The following is a 17,044-nucleotide window of genomic DNA, read 5'->3' as shown; positions in this document are numbered from 1 at the left end:
TGTTCTAGGTCCACCCATTGTCGGTGATCAGGAAAGGTCGGAAATGGTGGTTTCGGTCGATCATACAGCTACAGGAGGCTTCTTCAGACAAGACATATGAATAATCAGTGAGCACGAATGGAAAGGGACAAAAACACATGTGGGACAGCACATCTTTCACACACACACTCAAAACACATATTCTACCATGTTTGCTATGCAACGCCAGTTTTGATTGGTTTAAAACCATGTATTATTTTCCAATAACCCACGCTCGTGCCAATAATACACGGTCGTGAGTCACGGCTGTTACAATTTTATATATCTAATATGCACCCGTCTTATAAAAGGTTACTATAGCCGAGTGGGCTAATGGGTTAGTCTTTCAATAATTTTTATCACGACGCGAGTTCGAATCCTACGGAGGCCCCCCTTTTTTTCTTTTTTTTTTTAATTCTTTTTTTTTCGGCATAGCCGTCTAATTTTGTTTTGGCCTCGGATATGACGCGACAGGTGGCGTTCTGGTCAAGATGAAGTATGTGATTGGTCAATGTAGCGGTCAATGCAAAATGCAAATATACAGTTAAAAACGAAACAAAGTTAAAGGGACCTCACGGTAAACCAATATTTATTTTGTATTTTGTATCATATTATTGGGTATATCTTTAAAAAAAATAACCTTCTGAACAATGACCATTGGAATTTGATGACGTATATACATAAAAACATCAATTATCAAAAGGTTATCACTCTGAATATGCAAATGTTGTGACATATACGGAAACAAAAATGGCTTCCAATGTGAATCGACTGCGGTTGAAAACTATAACAGCTTCCGCAATGAAGAGAATAATAGGAAAATGGGTCAAACACAATCCTAGAATTAAACTTGGGAAGCAGTACAATAGATTGTAACAGTTCAAACATGAAAACAGCAGTAATACGGACGCCGCTCGTATTCTGCTTGATTGTTTGATAGTAGGTCATGATAATCTCGGTAATATTTACACAAATACAGTCTGTACCAGTACATCGCTACTGTCACAATACTATATGAACAGTGTTTACACTTATTTACACATAAATATGTGTGCCGTAATATTTACAGAACGTGTTATTTAACATTTAAACCACTGTGTATAATATAGTTATCCAACTAACCCAGATGGAATAAAGATATCGCCTTGTAAACTATCGTGTGTTTGTGTTGCCACGATTTCAAAACAGTCACGTAATGATCTAAAAATAATTTCCGCGCTAAATTTAGAGGGGGATTCACAACTAAATCGAGTGGTCAAGCTGGACATAGGGATTGACTGTGAACATTGGAACAGCACAGAAACATAACTGGAAAGGAACAAAACGCCTACATTCAGTGAAAATTGCCACGTTTTTACCGTGATGTCCCTTTTAAATTGAATGCAAGCTGAATAAGTGGATGCATCTATTCAAATGACACATTTGCAGTCTTATTATCACCAAAAATGATTCAAACTGATATAATTTTGTTATCCGTGCTGAAACTGCGCATTTATTAATTACAATGTAGTTCGTTAATTTCTTTCACCAGTAGTTTTACATTATCACCACCAGCATTAAAACGATGCCGTTTATCTTTTTTAAAGATATTTCTTGTTCTTTTTAATTTTCAAAATCAATGCCATATGATATATGCTCTTGATCGTAGTACTGTATTACCTGTATATTTCATCAGCAAATAATGCAATACTCAAGAAATAAATTTCAAGGTTTTCTCAGTACATGGTAGAATAGAAATAATCAACTTTGAATCGTGTATTGTTGCAGGATATACAACGAGGACGAAGATATTTTGCAATTAAATTATTAACGCAGGCAATATCCTCGTCCTCGTTGTATATCCTGCAACAATACACGAATCATCGTTAATTATTTCTTAAATAAACACGATACTACAATAACGGAAGCGGAAGTGATAATGACTCATCAATGTGCCTGAGACGCTTGAAATTATCACAGGACCTTCGAATAACGAAACATAAAAGGTCCTACATCAAACACTTCATAGTTACTTGTTGCACACAATAAAAATCAAAACAATCCATAAATATAAGGAGTAGATAAGCCTAATAGTTGTATCGACTTGATAGGGATATAAACAACTGGACAGCAATAAGAAATATGTCAAAAACAACGGTGGACTCAACAAGCCCCTGTGATTTACCCGATCGCTTGCATATAGACTTAGCTGATCGAAATAATTCGTACTTCTAAATTAGAGCCATGCTATTATATAGGAACAAGAGGCCCAGGGGCCTTAACGGTCATCTGACTCTAAATTAAAACCCTTATATTATTGTAGTATGTATTCTCTCTAGCAAGTATATAGTGGCACTGTTGGCCATGGTGGCCATCTTGGATTTCTGACCGACCCAATAGATAACGACACTTGGTCTGGACCATCTAAAGATAATATCTGGTAAGTTAGAGCTGAATCCCACCGGTGGAATTTGAGAAGAAGGTTGAAATAGGTGTTGTTCAGGAAAACCATGATTGCGCAATCATGTTACAAAATGGCCGCCATTGCTGCCATGTCAAAGTTTTTACGAGGCCGATAAAATAACAACACTTTGTTGGCCCTCCTTCCTTAACATCATCACCAATTTCCAGCTCAATGGCACCAGTGGAACTGGAGAAGAAGTTTAAAATGTGTTTTTCAAGATGGCTGCCATGGTGGCCATCGTGGATTTCTGACGGACCCGATAAATAACAACACTTGGTAAGGACCATCTCAGGATCATTTCTGGTAAGTTAGAGCTGAATCCCACCGGTGGAATTTGAGAAAAAGTTTGAAATAGGTGTTGTTCAGGAAAACCATGATTGCGCAATCATGTTACAAAATGGCCGCCTTTGCTGCCATGTCAAAGTTTTTACGAGGCCAAAAAAATAACAACACTATGTTGGCTCGCCTTCCTCGACATCCTCACTCATTTCCAGCTCAATGGCACCAATGGAACTGGAGAAGAAGTTTAAAATGTGTTTTTCAAGATGGCGGCTATGGCGGCCATCTTGGATTTCGGACCGACCCGAAAAATAACAACACTTGGTTGGGATCATATCAGGATCATTTCAGGCAAGTTTCAGCTCAATAGCATTGGTGGAACTTGAGAAGAAGTTTAAACTGTGTTTTTCAAGATGGTGGCTATGGCGGCCATCTTGGATTTTGGACCGACCCGAAAAATAGCAACACTTGGTGGGGATCATCTCAGGATCATTTCAGGCACGTTTCAGCCAAACAGCAATAGTGGAACTTGAGAAGAAGTTTAAAATGTGTTTTTCAAGATGGCGGCTATGGCGGCCATCTTGGATTTCGGACCGACCCGAAATATAACAACACTTGGTTGGGATCATATCAGGATCATTTCAGGCAAGTTTCAACTCAATAGCACTGGTGGAACTTGAGAAGAAGTTTAAAATGTGTTTTTCAAGATGGCGGCCACGGCGGCCATCTTGGATTTCGGACCGGCCCGAAAAATAACAACACTTGGTTGGGATCATATCAGGATCATTTCAGGCAAGTTTCAACTCAATAGCACTGGTGGAACTTGAGAAGAAGTTTAAAATGTGTTTTTCAAGATGGCGGCCACGGCGGCCATCTTGGATTTCGGACTGGCCCGAAAAATAACAACACTTGGTCGGGATCATATCAGGATCATTTCAGGCAAGTTTCAGCTTAATAGCACTGATGGAACGTGAGAAGAAGTTTAAAATGTTTTGTTCAAAATGGCGGCTATGGTGGCCATCTTGGATTTCGGACCGACCCGAAAAATAACAACACTTGGTTAGGACCATCTCAGGATCATTTCTGGTAAGTTAGAGCTGAATCCCACCGGTGGAATTTGAGAAGAAGTTTGAAATAGGTGTTGTTCAGGAAAACCATGATTGCGCAATCATGTTACAAAATGGCCACCATTGCTGCCATGTCAAAGTTTTTACGAGGCCAAAACAATAACAACACTATGTTGGCTCGCCTTCCTCGACATCCTTACCCATTTCCAGCTCAATAGCACTGGTGGAACTTGAAAAGAAGTTTAAAACGTGTTTTTAAAGATGGCGGCTATGGCGGCCATCTTGGATTTCGGACCGGCCCGAAAAATAACAACACTTGGTCGGGATCATATCAGGATCATTTCAAGCAAGTTTCAGTTCAATAGCACTGGTGGAACTTGAGAAGAAGTTTAAAATGTGTTTTTCAAGATGGCGGCCACGGCGGCCATCTTGGATTTCGGACCGACCCGAAAAATAGCAACACTTGGTGGGGATCATCTCAGGATCATTTCAGGCAAGTTTCAGCCAAACAGCAATAGTGGAACTTGAGAAGAAGTTTAAAATGTGTTTTTCAAGATGGCAGCCACGGCGGCCATCTTGGATTTCGGACCGACCCGAAAAATAACAACACTTGGTTGGGATCATATCAGGATCATTTCAGGCAAGTTTCAGCTCAATAACACTGATGGAACGTGAGAAGAAGTTTAAAATGTGTTTTCAAAATGGCGACTATGGCGGCCATCTTGGATTTCGGACCGACCCGAAAAATAACAACACTTGGTCAGGACCATCTCAGGATAATTTCTGGCAAGTTTTAGCTTAATCTCACTGGTGGAACTTGAGAAGAAGATTGAAATGTGAAAAGTTTACGGACGGCGCACGGCGCACGGCGGACGGCGGACGACGACGGACGAAGCATGATGGCTATAGTTCATCCTGACCCTTCGGGTCAGATGACCTAAAAATAAAAAGAACGGTCAGCCCGTGTAAAATAATTCAAGCCGAAAACAATTGCGCACGCAAAACACGATGTTGATATCATGTGTTAATAATAGTGCACCGTATATACATGTATCTTGGCTTTTGTAGCATGGCATAACATACAGCCACAAATTATATATATTTGTACACAAATATTTGCTATGGATTATATAGAAGTGATAGGCTTTTATAATTCACTTGTTTACGGTAAGTTGAGTTTAGCATAGTATGTTACATAATATTTTGTACTCTTACGATATGGTAATAATAAAATAATGTTTGATGTACGTACAAGTTTCTTTCTTAACATGACATCTCTCTCTATATATGTGCATATATGTATACTTATTGATATGCATGGATTCAGGGTAATCAATCACATACCCTTAGTTTACATTTATGTAGAATAATTATATATGTACAATGTACCGTGCACATGATGGTACAGGTATGAATTGAAATATGTCGCTCTTGATTCTGAATAAGTTTGACACAACAATATAAGATGATTTTCATCTACATCTTAATAACTTTCACATGGCGTATCTACCAGTATCAAAATTCAACGAATGTGCACTCAACCTATATGTACAGAGTGTATATATGTATATTGCTGTTTGGACACTCTTTTCTATATAAAGCTGTACATATTTAACTATTTCATTTATCTCATTAAACAATTTTTTGGAAAAAAAAACAGTTATAATTTCAAAATGTTGGCGTTCAGAGATACACCCAAGATTATACCCAAGTTACACCCAAAGCTGGCGTCTCTGTACAGCTGTCTAGGTCACCATGTGCGTTCAGGCGGAACTATCCGACACACCTGAAATCACAACTATGGCCGGGTATACGTAACTTGTGAATTAATTCCAGGACTTCGTTTCTGATCAAACTGTGATAAACTGTGCATGTCCTGCTGCTACTGCACTTGTCAACACGTGATCTGTGCCGATACATTTGTGTATGTATTATTTGCCGCAGACTTCGTATATTGGTTTTTTATGATTTTTAACGATAATATAATTTTTGTACCCCGATAGAAATTATTTAAATAGATTTTAAAGTGATAAATTGTTTTGTTAATCTTCTCGTCTTTCACTCCTTAGAAATGGCATGTCGGACACGACTCCCAATCACAAATATACTGGCTTACTTGATTTCAAAACGATATGATAGTGTTGTATCATATATAATTTACTTTTTAGAAATGTCGTTTCTAGCATAAATAATAAATACGATTTTGCTATAATTAGTATTTGAAATCAAATAGGCGTGTTTCTGTTAAGGATGCGTTTATATGCAGAGACCTATAAGTCTCTGATGTATGTAAATGATTTTTATAGATATAATATACCAACACGTCTACCTTGAAACTCGGTTAACTGGAAGACTCGGATAACTCGAAGTTTTTTCACGATCCCGACGACTTCGAGTTAACGAGGTTTGACTGTATTTGAATGTAAAGTTTTGTTTAAGGAAACGGCACTTTTAAACTTTTCCAGGATTTTTTTTTAAATCAACAAACTATCACTTGATTTTAGTATTTTTCCTAACACTAAATGTGTCATTGAAATTATTCCTTTCATCTGTACTGACTTTCCTAACCTGGTAATTATTGATCATCATTTCAAATCTTATTTTGTTTACCTTTTTAAGAATTTCCTTTCAAATTAAACTTGAATTAAACGAAATTTATCCTTTCAACTTTATTGACAAAGTTATCAATAATCTCCTTTTTTCATGCAGTTTAGCAGGGTGTCAGAAAACGCACCCGTCTCCCCAAACAACGTCGGTCAGCTGACAAAAGCCAGTGTTATCATTGATAGAACAAGGCTAAGGACGGACAGATAGTGATCTCAGTTCGGGGAGGAATCGTACGCTATATTATTACATTATCTCTGTGGTAAGGTCTTTATTCATACTGCCGTCTGTACTTAAACATATGTTTTCTACGATGGCCGATATCAGCCGTCACGTTACTCGCATTTATGTGATGCGAGTAACCTGACATAGTAAAAATCACATGACAGGTTACTAGCATAAATCATCAATCATAAATCAGTCGCAAACATTAACAGTTTGACTTCTTAAATTCTCTGGACATTAAATGAATGCCAGGGAAAAATATGCTTGTGTTGCGGCTGATGTGATTGACTGAAATGAAGTCCTGCAGACAGTGCATATGTTGTCTCTGGGATGAAGTGGATCAGAAGATGTAGAATGAAGGAGTATGTAACTTTCGATTTTTGCCATGGGGACTCCATCCTGCACGGACAACATAATTAACGTATTGACAGTGACATGTAGTATTGGTGTGTACGAGTTCTGTTGCATCATTTAATGTTGTACATTTAAAACATTTTGTTGTAAATGTTAACTTTTTTAGTCTAGCTCCTGTACATGTCAACATGAACTGTGTTCAGAACTGGAGCTTCAAATATTTTACCACTTGGTCTGGCTTTCATAGATCTATTAATAATCCAGGCAAAATCATGAGATAATACAATTTGATTTAAATCCATACATGTAAAGATGAATTGTGTCAAGATCAAAATATTAATATCAGTTGAGTGTTAATCTAAGTGTGTCTGCCTTGTGCAATTTTGCATAGCATTGTTCTGCCTTTATAGAACAACATATTTCTTTGAACAATGTAAATGTAACGTTTGACATCAGGTCATAAAACGGTCATACAGAAGATGTAGGAAATGATGTTGGTGTGATATAGCATGGTGTTACATCATAAGCCCTCCCTATTTAATTCATCCTCCATAGGATGTCGCTAAGTCAAAAAGTGAGAGCTAGTCCCTGTATAAATGGGAATGGTTGAGAATAATAATAACATGCAGGTACATGGTTTAGTCTTTCCTAGCAAATTTCCTGAATCACCATTATGACGCAAATGACAAATTAACTCTCATTGTTCAATTTATGTACATAAGTGTCATGGTTTGCCGACATGAGATTTTATTCTTAACTTATCTCATTTCATGTATATAATTCTGTACATTTGTATTTTAGTTTTGTCTAAATTTCCGATTACTAAAAAAGCACAAATCATATAGGGTGGAATATCTGGACCACAAACATAGAACTATGATGTCATTAATTATAAACCTCAGATACACATTGATATATCAACAGGGGGAACACGGGATACAACACAAAACAAGGTTTTTAAGTCACTAATATTTTTTTTCTTTCCTTAATTTATGGTGTAAAATATGTAGATGAAATTTAAACTGATCAATGATCATGTAAATCTAATACATTATTTGTTGTATAGAAAAGATGATGACCGAATAAAAGATGTTTTGTAAGAATAAAAAAAACAACAACCTATACTCTGGAATGTTAATGGGTTTTTTAAGTGTACAGTCATCTCATTCGCGACTGTGTACAGTTACTCGCATCACATGCTAGTAACCTGTCATGTGATTTTTACTATGTCAGGTTACTCGCATCGCATAAATGCGAGTAACGTGACGGCTGATATCGGCCATCGTAGTTTTCCCATCAGGAAGTCCGAAAGAATGCATATATTACCTTTTTGAGCGGTACATGTAGGTACAGCCAATGGCTGCCAGGACGACTATTAAAACTGCCACAACCGCCAGGACAGTCGCCTGAAGAACACCACTCGACTTGTCGCCATCTTAAATTGAACAAACACACATGGAATAAATACAGTTTTGTGTTTTATTTTGTAATAAACGAAGCTTGTGGGATCGAGTCAATACAAACACTAACATCGCAGTGAACAGTGCAAAATATTTATATAACACATCAGAGAAGGTCTCTAATTTCCTTCTTCTCCTGTTTCAGTATGAATCTGTTAAGATTATTTATTTTGCAGTGTTTTAAAAATATCCTCGCAACAGGCATGATCATTGCCCATGTATGACGGGAAATGACTGTTGGGCCTATATCGCCGCATTTCTTAGGAGGCGACTAATTGGAGGTCTGTAAGACCAGGTTATGCTTATCAGATATCAGAGACCTGGTATGTGGGGCCTATTGAATCCACTCCATACTGATCTCATGAGGAGACTTACACATTTCCCCCTCAGAATGACATTAAAGCGGCCGAAATTGAACGGTTGTCCCCGTTGCAACATCTTAAATTGATGTTATCTTTTACATTCTTTCTTGCCTGTCCTCTCTCAGTCGTCTTTCAGTTTTCATGTGTCAGTGTCTCTCTATCAACATCGGTCTCCTCAGTGATTTAACCAAGGAAAACATCGGAATGTACAGAGGTCTATACATAACTCATAACACAAACATGTAGTGTGGGGATACAACAGGCCCGTCACATGTAGTGTGGGGATACAACAGGCCAGTCACATGTAGTGTGGGGGATACAACAGGCCCGTCACATGTAGTGTGGGGATACAACAGGCCCATCACATGTAGTGTGGGGATACAACAGGCCCATCACATGTAGTGTGGGGATACAGGGGGCCCGTCACATGTAGTGTGGGGATACAACAGGCCCGTTACATGTAGTGTGGGGATACAACAGGCCCGTTACATGTAGTGTGGGGATACAACAGGCCCATTACATGTAGTGTGGGGATACAACAGGCCCGTCACATGTAGTGTGGGGATACAGGGGGCCCGTCACATGTAGTGTGGGGATACAACAGGCCCGTCACATGTAGTGTGGGGATACAACAGGCCCATTACATGTAGTGTGGGGATACAACAGGCCCGTCACATGTAGTGTGGGGATACAGGGGCCCGTCACATGTAGTGTGGGGATACAACAGGCCCGTCACATGTAGTGTGGGGATACAACAGGCCAGTCACATGTAGTGTGGGGATACAACAGGCCCGTCACATGTAGTGTGGGGATACAACAGGCCCGTTACATGTAGTGTGGGGATACAACAGGCCCAGTCACATGTAGTGTGGGGATACAACAGGCCCGTTACATGTAGTGTGGGGATACAACAGGTCCATTACATGTAGTGTGGGGGATACAACAGGCCCGTCACATGTAGTGTGGGGGATACAACAGGCCCGTCACATGTAGTGTGGGGATACAACAGGCCCGTCACATGTAGTGTGGGGGATACAACAGGCCCGTCACATGTAGTGTGGGGATACAACAGGCCCATCACATGTAGTGTGGGGATACAACAGGCCCATTACCTGTAGTGTGGGGATAAAACAGGCCCATTACATGTAGTGTGGGGATACAACAGGCCCATGACATGTAGTGAGGGGATACAACAGGCCCGTCACATGTAATGTGGGGATACAACAGACCCATTACATGTAGTGTGGGGATACAACAGGCTCGTCACATGTAGTATGGGGATACAACAGGCCCATCAGATGTAGTGTGGGGATACAACAGGCCCGTCACATGTAGTGTGGGGATACAACAGGCAAGTCACATGTAGTGTGGGGATACAGGGGGCCCATTACATGTAGTGTGGGGATACAACAGGCCCATCACATGTAGTGTGGGGATACAACAGGCCCGTCACATGTAGTGTGGGGATACAACAGGCCCGTCACATGTAGTGTGGGGATACAACAGGCCCGTCACATGTAGTGTGGGGATACAACAGGCCCATCACATGTAGTGTGGGGATACAACAGGCCCGTCACATGTAGTGTAGGGATACAACAGGCCTATCACATGTAGTGTGGGGATACAACAGGCCCGTCACATGTAGTGTGGGGATACAACAGGCCCGTTACATGTAGTGTGGGGATACAACAGGCCCGTCACATGTAGTGTGGGGATACAACAGGCCCATTACATGTAGTGTGGGGGATACAACAGGCCAGTCACAAGTAGTGTGGGGGATACAACAGGCCAGTCACATGTAGTGTGGGGGATACAACAGGCCAGTCACATGTAGTGTGGGGATACAACAGGCCCATCACATGTAGTGTGGGGATACAACAGGCCCGTCACATGTAGTGTGGGGATACAACAGGCCCGTCACATGTAGTGTGGGGGATACAACAGGCCCGTCACATGTAGTGTGGGGATACAACAGGCCCGTCACATGTAGTGTGGGGATACAACAGGCCAGTCACATGTAGTGTGGGGGATACAACAGGCCCGTCACATGTAGTGTGGGGATACAACAGGCCCGTCACATGTAGTGTGGGGATACAACAGGCCAGTCACATGTAGTGTGGGGGATACAACAGGCCCGTCACATGTAGTGTGGGGATACAACAGGCCCATTACATGTAGTGTGGGGATACAACAGGCCCGTCACATGTAGTGTGGGGATACGACAGGCCCATTACATGTAGTGTGGGGATACAACAGGCCCATCACATGTAGTGTGGGGATACAACAGGCCCATCACATGTAGTGTGGGGATACAACAGGCCCATTACATGTAGTGTGGGGATACAACAGGCCCGTCACATGTAGTGTGGGGATACAACAGGCCCATTACCTGAAGTGTGGGGATACAACAGGCCCATTACATGTAGTGTGGGGATACAACAGGCCCATCACATGTAGGGTGGGGATACAGGGGCCCATTACATGTAGTGTGGGGATACAGGGGGCTCGTCACATGTAGTGTGGGGATACAACAGGCCCATCACATGTAGTGTGGGGATACAACAGGCCCGTCACATGTAGAGTGGGGATACAACACGCCCATTACATGTAGTGTGGGGATACAACAGGCTCGTCACATGTAGTGTGGGGATACAACACGCCCATTACATGTAGTGTGGGGATACAACAGGCCCGTCACATATAGAGTGGGGATACAACAGGCCCGTCACATGTAGTGTGGGGATACAACAGGCCCATTACCTGTAGTGTGGGGATAAAACAGGCCCATTACATGTAGTGTGGGGATACAACAGGCCCATGACATGTAGTGAGGGGATACAACAGGCCCGTCACATGTAGTGTGGGGATACAACAGGCCCATTACATGTAGTGTGGGGATACAACAGGCCCGTCACATGTAGTATGGGGATACAACAGGCCCATCACATGTAGTGTGGGGATACAACAGGCCCGTCACATGTAGTGTGGGGATACAACAGGTCCGTCACATGTAGTGTGGGGATACAGGGGGCCCATTACATGTAGTGTGGGGATACAACAGGCCCATCACATGTAGTGTGGGGATACAACAGGCCCGTCACATGTAGTGTGGGGATACAACAGGCCCGTCACATGTAGTGTGGGGATACAACAGGCCCGTCACATGTAGTGTGGGGATACAACAGGCCCGTCACATGTAGTGTGGTGATACAACAGGCCCGTCAGATGTAGTGTGGGGATACAACAGGCCCATCACATGTAGTGTGGGGATACAACAGGCCCATCACATGTAGGGTGGGGATACAACAGGCCCATCACATGTAGGGTGGGGATACAACAGACCCATCACATGTAGTGTCGGGATACAGTGGGGCCATCACATGTAGTGTGGGGATACAACTGGCCCGTCACATGTAGTGTGGGGATAAAGGGGGCCCATCACATGTAGTGTGGGAATACAGGGGGCCCATCACATGTAGTGTGGGGATACAACAGGCCCGTCACATGTAGTGTGGGGATACAGGGGGCCCATCACATGTAGTGTGGGGATACAACAGGCCCGTCACATGTAGTGTGGGGATACAACAGGCCCGTCACATGTAGTGTGGGGATACAACAGGTCCATTACATGTAGTGTGGGGATACAACAGGCCAGTCACATGTAGTGTGGGGGATACAACAGGCCCGTCACATGTAGTGTGGGGATACAGGGGGCCCATTACATGTAGTGTGGGGATACAACAGGTCCATAACATGTAGTGTGGTGATACAACAGGCCCATTACATGTAGTGTCGGGATACAACAGGCCCATCACATGTAGAGTTGGGATACAACAGGCCCATTACATGTAGTGTGGGGATACAACAGGCCCGTCACATGTAGTGTGGGGATACAACAGGCCCATTACATGTAGTGTGGGGATACAACAGGCCCATTACATGTAGTGTGGGGATACAACAGGCCCGTCACATGTAGTGTTGGGGATACAACAGGTCCGTCACATGTAGTGTGGGGATACAACAGGCCAGTCACATGTAGTGTGGGGATACAACAGGCCCGTCACATGTAGTGTGGGGATACAACAGGCCCATTACATGTAGTGTGGGGATACAACAGGCCCGTCACATGTAGAGTGGGGATACAACAGGCCCGTCACATGTAGAGTGGGGATACAACAGGCCTACACATGTAGTGTGGGGATACAACAGGCCCGTCACATGTAGTGTGGGGATACAACAGGTCCATAACATGTAGTGTGGGGATACAACAGGCCCGTCACATGTAGTGTGGGGATACAACAGGCCCATTACATGTAGTGTGGGGATACAACAGGCCCATTACATGTAGTGTGGGGATACAACAGGCCCATTACATGTAGTGTGGGGATACAACAGGCCCGTCACATGTAGTGTGGGGATACAACATGCCCATTACATGTAGAGTGGGGATACAACAGGCCCATTACATGTAGTGTGGGGGATACAACAGGTCCATAACATGTAGTGTGGTGATACAACAGGCCCATTACATGTAGTGTCGGGATATAACAGGCCCATCACATGTAGAGTTGGGATACAACAGGCCCATTACATGTAGTGTGGGGATACAACAGGCCCGTCACATGTAGTGTGGGGATACAACAGGCCCATTACATGTAGTGTGGGGATACAACAGGCCCATTACATGTAGTGTGGGGATACAACAGGCCCGTCACATGTAGTGTGGGGGATACAACAGGTCCGTCACATGTAGTGTGGGGATACAACAGGCCAGTCACATGTAGTGTGGGGATACAACAGGCCCGTCACATGTAGTGTGGGGATACAACAGGCCCATTACATGTAGTGTGGGGATACAACAGGCCCGTCACATGTAGAGTGGGGATACAACAGGCCCGTCACATGTAGAGTGGGGATACAACAGGCCTACACATGTAGTGTGGGGATACAACAGGCCCATCACATGTAGTGTGGGGATACAACAGGCCCATTTCATGTAGTGTGGGGATACAACAGGCCCGTCACATGTAGTGTGGGGATACAACAGGTCCATAACATGTAGTGTGGGGATACAACAGGCCCGTCACATGTAGTGTGGGGATACAACAGGCCCATTACATGTAGTGTGGGGATACAACAGGCCCGTCACATGTAGTGTGGGGATACAACAGGCCCGTCACATGTAGTGTGGGGATACAACATGCCCATTACATGTAGAGTGGGGATACAACAGGCCCATCAGATGTAGTGTGGGGATACAACAGGCCCATTACATGTAGTGTGGGGATACAACAGGCCCATTACATGTAGTGTGGGGATACAACAGGCCCGTCACATGTAGGGTGGGGGATACAACAGGTCCGTCACATGTAGTGTGGGGATACAACAGGCCAGTCACATGTAGTGTGGGGATACAACAGGCCCGTCACATGTAGAGTGGGGATACAACAGGCCCGTCACATGTAGAGTGGGGATACAACAGGCCTACACATGTAGTGTGGGGATACAACAGGCCCATCACATGTAGTGTGGGGATACAACAGGCCCATTTCATGTAGTGTGGGGATACAACAGGCCCGTCACATGTAGTGTGGGGATACAACAGGTCCATAACATGTAGTGTGGGGATACAACAGGCCCGTCACATGTAGTGTGGGGATACAACAGGCCCATTACATGTAGTGTGGGGATACAACAGGCCCATTACATGTAGTATGGGGATACAACAGGCCCATTACATGTAGTGTGGGGATACAACAGGCCCGTCACATGTAGTGTGGGGATACAACAGGCCCATTACATGTAGTGTATGGATACAACAGGCCCATCACATGTAGTGTGGGGATACAACAGGCCCATTACATGTAGTGTGGGGATACAACAGGCCCATTACATGTAGTGTGGGGATACAACAGGCCCATTACATGTAGTGTGGGGATACAACAGGCCCGTCACATGTAGTGTGGGGATACAACAGGCCCGTCACATGTAGTGTGGGGATACAACAGGCCCATTACATGTAGTGTGGGGATACAGGGGGCCTATCACATGTAGTGTGGTGATACAACAGGCCCATTACATGTAGTGTGGGGATACAACAGGCCCATTACATGTAGTGTGGGGATACAGGGGGCCTATCACATGTAGTGTGGTGATACAACAGGCCCATTACATGTAGTGTGGGGATACAACAGGTCCAACACATGTAGTGTGGGGATACAACAGGCCCATTACATGTAGTGTGGTGATACAGGCGTCCGTCATAGACAGTGTGGGTATTGATCCGGTCCATAATTCCTTTTCTCAGTTATAAAAGCATAACATAACTACAACTGTAAGTTGTCGGTGTACCGAGTCCTTAAACTTTGGAACTCCATTTTTGGATATAAATAACCTGAGGAACGACTATTAGGAAATTACATGTATTTGCTTGCCTGTGACATACAAAGTGGCTTCTTAATGTTTCTTTTATTTGTTTCTGTAAAAGTGACCATTCCTGTTGACTACCTACTTGGCGACCCCGCCATGTGTGACGTGGTTGTGTTGAATGGTAAACTCGACGTGACGTCAAATACGGTTGTAGCATTCGACACCGACATGGAGATTACCAGCTCAGATATCAGATCTGTAATACAAAAATCAGAATCAAATGTGTGTTTATTTTGTCAAATTTGATGTAGATACACGTGTTATCAACAAGACAATCATATGGTGTTAAACGTCTCAATTGTGTCAACGAATGTCATATGAAGTAGTCAATCGATGGAAATTAACGTTGAATTTACCAACGGGTGATAACCGAGATTGTTTTATACATAAAATTATGAAAAACAAAATTTATACACAACGTTATCATCAATATTGTCGATCCTACGGTTTCGATATATTGGAAACGTTAAGAGATAATACCTCTATATATAGATGTTCACAAGGAAGTGTTTCCTAAGTGACTTAGATAAAAACAATTAACTATAGTGTTCAGCTGGACTTATCACTCAAAACCCAACCACACAAAGAAACCTTAAACAGCCGACTACATCGGAAGGGAAGATGATAGCACAGGGTATGCTTGTATAGGGTATGCTGGAATGTTTTTGATTGAATCATTTTTTCATGTAAAAGGAATGCAATCTAGCGTTTATTATATTACTGAACTGTACAATAGTCATACATTTGCTTGTACTAAATGTACTTGTAAATAGATTTACTCAACTACAATGTAGGAGATACTGTACTTCGACGAAAACGATGAGTAAACACGGTATCGGAGTGTCTGACTGTACTCCTAGGTGGCTCTACATAGATTGTGTCTTTTATTAGATTTGTTCTATAAATGTGATATAAATACACCCAAATCATATGAAGAACGCCGGATGCATAACAGTTGATAAAGTACAGAGTATGGGCGGCTTTATATGGTCGTAACTATATATTGTAGACATATAACGGTATCTATAGCGTTATGATTGTGGTAACATCGTCGATAAAAACATAGGAACTTTATGTTATGTTCTGGTTAATACTTGACAAATGTTTTTATCTCAATTATCTGATGAAACGTACTTTTGTACACAAGTAATATGTATTTATATCCTTAAAGTGGACAATGCGCATGCTTGGTCTTAAATATTTCTTTTATACGCATAGTCAGCATACCACGATTTATGATTCGAAAAAATATAACAACTTATAAACTATCATTAATTTTGCGTCATTCCATAATATCATGATAATAAGTTAAATTGTCCGACACTTTCACCGGACCAATAAAGCTGACAAATCGACGACATCTATAATAATGTGTTTCAGACTTTCGATCGTATCACACAGGTCAAAGTTCGAATGGTCTCTGTAAGACTGAGAGAATTTGTATGTATGTTAATTACTTACCTTGTCAGATGTACGTTTGGTTCTGTGGACTTTCCATGGTCAAGGTATAGTTCGTGCAGCTTCATCGGTGTCTCTTCAAAGGTAAAAACTCACTCACGTGACTAATAACGTGTCCATATTTGAAAATCTAGTTTGACGATTTGTCATCTATTTACCGATGTATACAAAGATTAAGCCTCTAGTGATGTTTGGTCATATGAAGAACGATGAACAAGCAAGCTTCTGAAACTGTTACATTTAGGGTGAAGGCGTCCCTCCGCCCCTAAAATGCTCAGGGTATGTTTGTACAGGTGAACTATACAGGTAAGTTGTACAGGTGTGCAAGTACATACAGGCCGAGCC

At 42.4% G+C, this 17,044-nt stretch overlaps 1 protein-coding gene and 1 long non-coding RNA gene across 3 annotated transcripts in view; one reads left to right on the top strand and one right to left on the bottom strand.

The window, feature by feature from the left end:
* LOC117342069 overlaps positions 1-8,095 on the top strand; it is a 24,142-nt gene extending 16,047 nt beyond the window's left edge. The window contains exon 4 of the long non-coding RNA XR_004535744.1: positions 6,833-8,095. This is a non-coding gene — a long non-coding RNA (uncharacterized LOC117342069). The remainder of the gene's footprint in view (positions 1-6,832) is intronic.
* The window catches only part of LOC117342068, a 24,622-nt gene extending 7,578 nt beyond the window's left edge, over positions 1-17,044 (bottom strand). For both annotated transcript variants that reach the window (XR_004535743.1, XM_033904044.1), the window contains exons 1-3: positions 16,703-17,044; positions 15,324-15,437; positions 8,317-8,425 (exon numbers count right to left, since the gene is read on the bottom strand). Coding sequence is in view for 1 of the 2 variants with exons in the window: in XM_033904044.1 (XP_033759935.1) it covers positions 8,317-8,425; positions 15,324-15,411 (197 nt within the window). In the remaining variant the exon portion in view is untranslated. The remainder of the gene's footprint in view (positions 1-8,316; positions 8,426-15,323; positions 15,438-16,702) is intronic.

The sequence above is a fragment of the Pecten maximus genome, chromosome 14 (assembly GCF_902652985.1).
Source record: "Pecten maximus chromosome 14, xPecMax1.1, whole genome shotgun sequence".
NCBI lineage: Eukaryota > Metazoa > Mollusca > Bivalvia > Pectinida > Pectinidae > Pecten > Pecten maximus.
Note: the sequence above shows the minus strand (reverse complement) of the source record. Positions and strands in the feature narration are given on the sequence as shown.